The sequence below is a fragment of the Opisthorchis viverrini genome (genome assembly GCF_000715545.1).
Source record: "Opisthorchis viverrini unplaced genomic scaffold opera_v5_465, whole genome shotgun sequence".
Taxonomy (NCBI): domain Eukaryota; kingdom Metazoa; phylum Platyhelminthes; class Trematoda; order Opisthorchiida; family Opisthorchiidae; genus Opisthorchis; species Opisthorchis viverrini.
In genome coordinates, this window is record NW_008752129.1 from 313,134 (window position 1) to 322,588 (window position 9,455).

The window sequence follows — 9,455 nt, forward strand, 5'->3', positions numbered from 1 at the left end:
GAAGCCGACCACGACGCAATACAGATCAAGAACGGGCCAATCAGAATCCAGGTTACAGCGCAAAGGTTGCTCTTTGTAGACTATATAAACGCAGGCACGAAGAGAGGAACTACCCAACCAACAGCGCACTTAAGATGTCTCCTCGAATGGTGACGAACCGTTTGCAAATCAATTGTCAAGCTCGGCGAACAGATCAACAGCCACCCGATCAATTACCAACCAATACACCCGAGCTACCAATATTCCAACAAATTACCAGACAGTAAAATAATGTATCAACGGTTTCTGCTATCCGTAAGAATCGACAAGATCAACTCTACTTTACTCACCATAATTTATCAATTTGGTTTACGATAACTACGGGAGCATAAAGACTGCATTGCTTGGAAATGTTATAAAGCTGATGGTTGCGTTTCGTCGAACCACCGAGACTATAATTTTGGGATGGACAACACTTTACCATATGCCACCAGATTCCGTTCCCTATCTGACGAAAAAGGCAAAGCTGATAAACAGGGAATCTAGCCAGTAGACGCATTCAGCAATTGTTCACAAGGGCAACTCATCACAGGAGGCTGGTTTGGACAAATTAATCCCCAGATAGCCATCGGCTATGCGTCTTGCTCAAGGTTCACCGCTACCAAACTGACAAGGCATCCGTGAGATGTTCTCCTGGCTCAAGTCAAACGGTGGCTTTCATCGGAAGCCTAAGAAGCGCTACAAGCGAAGGAGATGCACCCTTGTGCCCCTTTTGCAGGCATATGAAACCGAGATCAAAACACTATTCCGACTGTAGCTAATGGTGTACAACTTTGGATAACTTTTACATGCGAAACGAAGCACCAGGATAAGCAAAACTTCTGCTTGTATGATTTCAAAGGTAGTCAGGTAGACGTATCCGAAGGAGTTCTTGCAGAAATCTGATTTGGGTCAGGTTGTACCGTAAACCCAGGGTTTATGTGTTGCCTTCTGGGCACAACAAGAAATGCACACAGGATAGTCGGCCAGAAAACGTTGATTCCCTGTTTAGGGGTTATTTTAAACTTGATTTCGCTTCAGACGCGCCAAGTGACAAGAAAACCAGCTTGCCTGGAGGCTTTCTGGGAGGTAAACACATTAAACTACGACCTCCTCCATCCGAGGTTTGTTAGCTGTCCAGAAAAAAATGAAGGGTCAACTTACTTGTCGTGCCATCCTAGGGTGGGCCCACCAGATCGTTTGCTCTCTATGGGCTCGATATATCGGCATAGGCGCTCGCTCTCCTGGTGCTCCAAAAGAATCGCTCTTCGCCAACACATCAAGTAGACGCTGGACATCAATTAGGTCATGCAACGGTATTTACATTCGCATAGGAAAATACTTTAAAGCCCCAAGTGACATCCAGGACTAGAATACTGTTCACCGCAGTTGCTTTGACTTCCAGAATCCTACAGTTTGATTTGTTTGTTTGAAAGAATTTCGATATTCTTCGTGTCCTGACCCAGCAGTTTATACCGTTCAGTCAGTCATCAGGGAAGCACATAGGCTTTCTTGATACTGATGAATGGTACAACCCAGGCAGTCGAATCCTCCAACCAATCTTTAACCTTTTCATGATTGTGAAACCATTCATATGTTGATTGGCTTAGAACTATCTATGTCTACGCATGAACATGACTAAGAGATGCAGTAAATGGTTCCTCGTTAGGACGAGTGTTACTAATCCACCATTTGGCATGCTTCGAGCAAATTTGCACTTATTGAAAACGTTGGAATTAAAAGAGGTGGCTCGAGCAAATTTTGGAAGAGCCAGAATGCCTAATATAGTCAGCGCTTGGAATAAATCTCACTGTTTTCATCAGACTTGACCATTCTGCATGGAATAAAAATGATTGACGGTTCACATAACTCTTCTGATGTTTGTGAAGTCCAGGTGAATGTCTTGCCTGGATGTACGGCAAATGGACAGCAATAAGGTTAGAAAGTAATTACTGTTTAAATGAGCTGAGCTCTTATTGGAATCTCCTCCTGTTGCATCATGTGAGGCCAAATGTAAGCATTTTGAAGAAGTGATGCAGTCCGAGTGATTTGGTTATCCTAGCAGTGATTTCAAATATCCATTTGAAAAATATTTATAGCAACTGTTGGCCTCGATTGGTTGCTCGGCTATATACCTATCAGGTTTAGTATCGCCGACATCACATCCATTTTGAAATTTTTCTCATCTTTCAAACCAAATAAGTCTTCTATGCGTTTGGGGATGAAAATGGTGGCTTGTTAAAAATGCGTACTGCAGATTTTGTTCTCGATCAATAAACGTGTATACTTAAGGGCTCAATTGTTCCATTGTTAAATGGCCGTTTTCTATAGTGACTCCAGTCCAGCAATCCTTTGCAAATAAACTGAGTTCTTCAGGATAAGAAGGGATGATGCGCTTTGCTTCCATCCCAGCAAACCTTATATACACTTGAAATTGTCATTAAGTCGATGATTTCACGAGCCCATCAGTTGTGAAGCAAATTTTGTCAAAATTATATGGAATGAATGAAGAAAACTTTTTGTGATTCTTCTAAACCAAAGGAGTTTGCACCAACAACACATCTGACGGGCCGTAAATTTAACTGACAACTCTCTGGTGTGCTGTATATATATATATATATAACTTATCACCTGTTGCTCAGTTTGGGCTGATTTTGAGGTTTCCCACCTTGAATTCTGGATCTTAGATTACCTTGTTTTAATAACGTAGCATGTTGCATAATCCTATCGATTCACTAGATATGTTCGTTTTGAAAGATAACTTCAACTGTTTACAGTTTGTGACAGAAAACGGAATGGCTTCATTGTCGATCCATCCATGGGTATGGAAATATATCCAAAGTATTCATACTGTCAGTGATTACTTGAAAACCTGCTACAATAGTACAAAGAGCAAAATTATGTTGTACGCCTTCACGCAACTCTCTCTAGGATGGCGAAAAACAGAGTTCTATCTAGTTGGGCTGCTAAGTAGTGTTTTCTGGTTGGAGGTTCACCCACATGATCCGTGGCCTGAAGTGTAGCAAAGCATGTCAACCTCAACGTCCATGAAGGACCCTTCTTTCTTGAAGACATGGTGACTAGGGACTATGAAGATTGCAGTAACGACAGCAGCTTGAATGTGTGCGCATTGGTAAACACGCTACCGAGTCATCCCTGCTGATGTTTTCAGTCATCAATCAGTCCGGTATTGAGTTTGATCCAGAAAAACGGAAGTGATCAGACGAAAGTGAATGTGCTGGTACAGGCCCTCATACAGAGCTGTCGTGTCAATGCCTGAAATACCATACATTGCTTCCGATTTCCGTGTGGCAGCCTAGAGAGGGTTATTCGTGGAAACCAGGTGGCCGATATACGAGACAAGTGACAAATCCAGTGCAGTATATGGGTAGTTGAACGTTCAGTCAGTGGACGGAAGCCACTTGGCTTAGTTTAGATTAACAGATCTCATATTCCTGCTAGAATAGTGTGATGCTCTGAAGACACCGATAGTCAAACAATGAAGACCCGATACCATCCTCAGCTCATGGCAGTCAGGTCCTTGACACACGCAACAATATGTTACGTATCGCAACACTGTAAATTGGACCATTTTGAAAGAGCCTGATCCTCCGCTCGTACAAAAGATGGAGACCTAAAAATTGCTCCGACATTCTCACACTAGAGAGAGACCGTCGGGACTAAAACTACGCCAGCCGGCACATTCACAAGTTGTGAGTCGGGTTCTAACCCACCAATTCTCGTAGAGGCATTCTGCACTTCGCAAGACTCAAACGCATATTGAGCTCTTTTGAATATGTAGTGTTGTAAGCACTAAGATTGTTCGGGTTCAAAGAGAGATGTCATCTCTGTACTCAACAGCTGTAAGTAAACTCGGTGGGAGCATCTCTACCCCACAAACAATAAAGGCTGGAAGCAAGTATTTCATGATCATATATACGATGAAGTTGTCCATAAAAAGTGAGTAAAAACACCCTTCCTTGACAGACATACTAATCTAGACCTTTACTCACCCACAGGATTTGGTGTTCAGAAAATTAAATGGAGCTAAACTTTTATTGAGGACACATTTGCCAAAATATATAAAGAACAGACGTAAACATAAATTTCAAGTGAATAAGGTTGAGCGTTTTAATTACTGTAGGCAGAGTGGTCTCCCAAATAAGTTCGACTATGTATATGCGTTAGATGCATACAATTGGAGAAAAGGAGCTATCCTTGTTTTCACGGATTTGCCTGTCCCTACGTTCCATCAACCTTCGAATGGTAAAACCAGATGGCTAAAAAGTTAACGTCCCGGTGATTTTCCCGCAGTCTGAGTAGCTTGATGACAGCTGGCTGATCTACTCGGAGGTGGGGCGACGGAAGTAAATCATAGATGTCCCCTCCTGATACTGTAGTGCATTACCAATGTATTTGGAGCCGCGTGAGATAGTAATGAGGTTTACATATTTGTGATTGTGTTAAATAACTCCCTATATCGACTGTTGGTATGGAATTATTTGTTTTCCTAAGTCGATCTGTTCTAACTCGCTCTTCCACGGAGGTAGGAAGCAACACTAACTAAATGAGTAAACACATTCTAACCTCCTGAGCAGAGTGCTCGACTCACTTTGGCTCCAACAGCAGACTATCTCGTAGTACCCCTATTTGTGGTTTTAAGGCTTGCTTTTGTGGGTCTAAATGATGCGTTTTGACTTTCCCAGTATTAGTGAACATTGTGGAACGACGTTTCAGTCGAAATACTGCAAATTCAATACCAGAAAAAAGGCGTGAACGCTGGCGATTTCCTGTCAGAACAAAACATTGCTAGTCTTACGTGATAGACAGAGCTACTTGAGTCTCTCTGACTTCACATAATACTTTGCACTTTACACTTTTAGTAAATACATGAAAGTAAAATGATCGGCCAACAGCGCAATATCAAACAAGATGCATTCTTTTTTCAGAAGCGCTCTTCCAAATTGTTGATGATAGAGGACTAAATTATACGCCCAATAGAATTTTGAATAATTGGCTCGCAAATTAATTAAACTCATGTTGGGTATAAAGTACCCGCTTGAGAAGCTGTTATGATTAAGATGGCTGCCTCATCTTTTTTCTAAATAAATGTTTCTGAAATACGCGCCACAATAAAAACAAGCACTTAAAAAGACCGATAAAGCTATATTTATAACAGTAATGAAGCTCTCTAAACCTAAATTACCTTAGCATCAATTTTGCTATAACCGCTTGAGTTACCATGAATAAAATTTTATGGCAAATTGAAAAGATTACTCGTTCGATCCTTCATGGACTTAGATTACCTCACTAAATGTCAACAGTTTAACGATATCTGTACACAGAGTTATCTGAGAGCACTTTATTGTGCAGTCAATTCCCTTTGCGTTAAGTTTTTCTCGACATTCTACATCCGCATTCTGGCCATCCGTTCCTTCGTTCACTGGATTGTGCAACTCTTGGTATTTGTGAACGTACCGTGAGCAATGTAAAGGTGGGACCTAAGTCGTTTGATGGTCACAATAGGTCTCAACATGCAGAAGTGACTGAACAGACTCAGAAAACTTAAGCATCGCAGAGAGAGACGGTTCAAATTCACGAGACGGTTTGAGCAAAAAAGCTCAAACGATGAGGAAGAAAGCCGGCAGAAGTCTGCCTTTGAAAAAAACTGAGATTCCGTGTAATATTATTCATATGCCGAACTTCAAAAGAAATTTTTCCATTTATCAGATTTTGTGCCCACATATGTATCTCTGAAAATGCCGTAAAGATCTAGCCTGCAATATTTATGCCTATTTGTACATGTTTATTTAAACTAGCTTTAAGTTTGATTTTGCATACAATACCGAGTCACCCTACCCACGAAGTACTTATTGCAGCAATAGCTGAAGAAAGTAAATATCAAGACTGTACTTGCATACTTCTCTGGAAGACAAAAGCGATAAAATTCTTATGTCACCTTTGCCTTTCTTTGGCTGCCAATTCATAAATTTCCGGTTATTTCAAGTGTTTATTGACCTAAATAAGATACTAAGACAGTGCAACTTGAGATTATTATTTTGTTATGCACCAGTGATTGCATATAGAAAAAGACGATTCAGTAACCCTATCTTCACTTGGTAAGAAGATTTTTTAGCCCATCTACGTACAACTGTAACCGTACATGTACCAGCGTGCAGTCAAAAGTAGCTCGTGTAGCTCTTTCCGCTAATCAGTGAAACACTGACTGCATTTTTGGCATTCTCGAATAACACAACGTGCTAAAAATGTTTTCCGCTGTTCTAAAAGAACGAAACCTTGCAGAAAAATTTTAAGATATCACACAGATGAATATTAGGTATATTTTTGAACGGAACTATCGAACATTACAAACCCATTGTCTTTAACCTTTGACAATACCTGCAACTCCATAAGAAACTTTTGGCGCCTCAAGCGCAAGGATGTTTCTAGCTGATACTATTTTGCACCGCAGTTATCACCCATAAAATCATACTGTACCCCTTGGTTTGACATTAAATCATCGGAAATATGGATGCTGGGGCACTAAAAGTGTGTGAAATTCCTAGCCGAACCTGAAGCGCGGCTTATGAAATCCATTGTCGGTGTTAACTTCTCGACCATGAAAGTCCGCGTACGTTTTTGAGACCCCACCTATTCAAACCGTCTTTGCCCCATGGCAGGTGTTGAGTGCTTATAATACTAACAAGGCAAGTGTACTCGTTTTAGCGGTTTTTCTCAATGATTTTTAGGTCGATCTCCTGCGCGGTATTATCGATAGCCTTAATAACACCGAATACCATCCAAATGGCTAGTTCTAATAGTTCTTTGTCATGTTAGGCTATTTTTCTTGGTTTTCTTAATCAAAAACTGTTAAATGAAATGCTCAGATATGAAAAATTCCGGTAACATTTGCAGACCAAACTGGTCTGTGTTGTTCGCATATGGACCTACACAACACTGATAGTTTCATTTGCTGCATATCCAACAGAATAAAATCCAATATTTTGGTTTTACTTCAGAAAAACATACAACCGCGCAAACCATGTTGCAGTACTATGGAAGCTCCAAGAAGCAAAGCTAAGAGGAAAACTGGATAAACGAATATGAATGCTAATAAATAAGTGGGACCACAACTAAGTCTAGCATCTGGAAAACACACAGAATTGTCGATGGTTTCTAATGCCTGAACGAGCTTGGCCGTATTTACAGGTTGTTTGGCTGCTTAATGCTAGGTCACTTCATTTTGGGATTTTTTTATTTCTCAAAGACAGCCTCGTGCCCTATATTTGCACAGGAAGCCCACAAAATCAAAGGATGTTACAGACTTGCCCAAAAGTTCAAAGGATGTGAGGATGCAAGTGCAACTCATCGGAGGTGCCGGACTAATGTTGATTGATTCGTCTGTGATACGCCTTACATTTTGCACAAGAGTGAATGCGCACCACAAAGTCATAACACATGCGCGAGCCGTGCTGAACCATAACAATCTAGAAGCTTCGGAAAACTACCGAATATAGTTTATTATGCTTCTACGTCGCTCAGAGCTTATACGGGCAGCGAAATCATACATGAAAGAGATCTCATATCTGGAGTCCTATAAGCATATGCACCACCACCGAATGGAAGTTTCAGCTTGACCAGCCAAACTGACGTTGCAAAAACTATGCGCAGCCACTCGTTACATAGCCCATTATCCACAAATAATTTTACGAATACTAGCAAGAGCTGGACTAAATCAGAGATGTCAATAGCAAGGATGAACTTTGGCGGAATGCAACATATTTTCTGTGAAACTTTTTCAGACCGACACGATGTGGCCATTCAAAACTTCGATCCAGCAAACTGTGATGAGCACTTCCATCTAGGCGTCAACGCATGTAATTGTGGGAGTATGGAGAATGTCGTAGATAGTGGGCCAAATCAGGTTCAACGGGTTCAACAGGTTCTACGTTCTTATAGGAAGAATCAAGAACCGTTTCTCACTGAAGAGTACTTGCCTACTTTAGTGTTTTACTTTGGATAAACCAACATCAGTAGCAAGTCAAAATACTCACTTATGCTGCCAGTGTATGTGGATTCCTTAATTGTCTTTGTTTTCGTCCTTAGTGAGCATACGAAATTGTAAACTTCCCCTTGAACCAAGCCAGGAATTTCGGCAGTCATCTCTCTGGTCCCAGGTGTTACAGCCCGAGAATGGTGCTTGTCTACGGAGTTTTTGACAAACCCAAGTGTTTTAGCCTCCAACTTTAATTCCTGTCCTGCGTCATTAATCACCGTGCCATGTTCTATGAGTCTGCACATGCCCGTAGTGCCTGACAAAGAAATGGTGAGTTCAGTCCTGTAGGTTTCTGAAGAAGCAAACAAAATCACTGCTATCAAGACCATCAATCCCTGAATAATTGATACGTCTGGCATCATTTTTCACTTCGATGCGAAAGTTGTCTCCGAAGCCTGGGTGAATGGTTTGATTCCGACAAGGAGTTGTCGATCCAGCTGAAATACAAAGCGCACTTCGTATGAGAGAACGAAGTTAAAATGATTTTTTTGCTGTGCGCAGCTTGCAGTACATTTGATCCGCAACACTGTTGCTGCACGAAAACAAAGTGAACGTTTGTAAATACCTCAAGGTCAACAGAACAATCGATGGCCAACTAGTTTTCACGGATTCACGGATTGATACACAGGATCGAGGCTCTTGCCCAAGTCTTCCGGGTCGCTTTTGTTCTTGTCGGTCTGTGGCTGTCATTCACCTGAAAGCCAAAGGTGAAAAAAGGGTGTAGCACTGCCCTTTATGTTCTCAGCGCGGGGCAGTATGCTTGCAAGCGCGAGGATTGGCATAAATAAATGTCTGACAGTGTGGCGTTTCGTACCTTTATTTTACTTCAATTATAACACTACGAATTTCATCAATTGCGTAATCGTCTTTTGTTTAAATACGAAAAACTACAAAAACGCGCACTTGTACAATTTCACAGAATACAAGCCTGGTCACGCGCTTCGACTCTCTCTTCTGATTTCGCTCGCGCTTGCAGCGGTCATTCGCGAGTCTCATGCACTAACTCTGGTACCAAAACCTTTCGGACATCTTCGGAATCTATTACTATCATATGTGGGAACTGTTCAGAAGAAGACCTCTGGACCAACATAATTGGATTGTTGTTTATTCGCTGATCTGGGCCAACGACGAACTATTTTAAAGAGAACAATTGTTAGTGAGTCTGTTCCGCCTGATCTCTTTATTTTTGTATACCCAACCTAGCGTAATCATTTTTATTTCGTTGCCACGCACTCCTGGTAAACTAACTTATTGGGTAGCCGGACCACTCCAAGAGTGCTTTAACTGGGTTCCAGAAGGAGCGTGGACGACTGTTGGAAGAAGGTCACTCCAAGGAGCTACTTCCCGAAATGAGAAAAAATATGTGTCTAATGAATGTGTG

General features: G+C 41.4%; 1 protein-coding gene across 1 annotated transcript in view; it reads left to right on the plus strand.

The window, feature by feature from the left end:
* T265_15391 (hypothetical protein) overlaps positions 1-1,142 on the plus strand; it is a gene marked incomplete at both ends in the record, with an annotated part of 86,712 nt that extends 85,570 nt beyond the window's left edge. Inside the window, one exon of the mRNA XM_009177881.1 lies at positions 1,060-1,142. Coding sequence (XP_009176145.1) covers positions 1,060-1,142 — 83 coding nt within the window. The remainder of the gene's footprint in view (positions 1-1,059) is intronic.
* Positions 1,143-9,455: the final 8,313 nt, after the last annotated feature.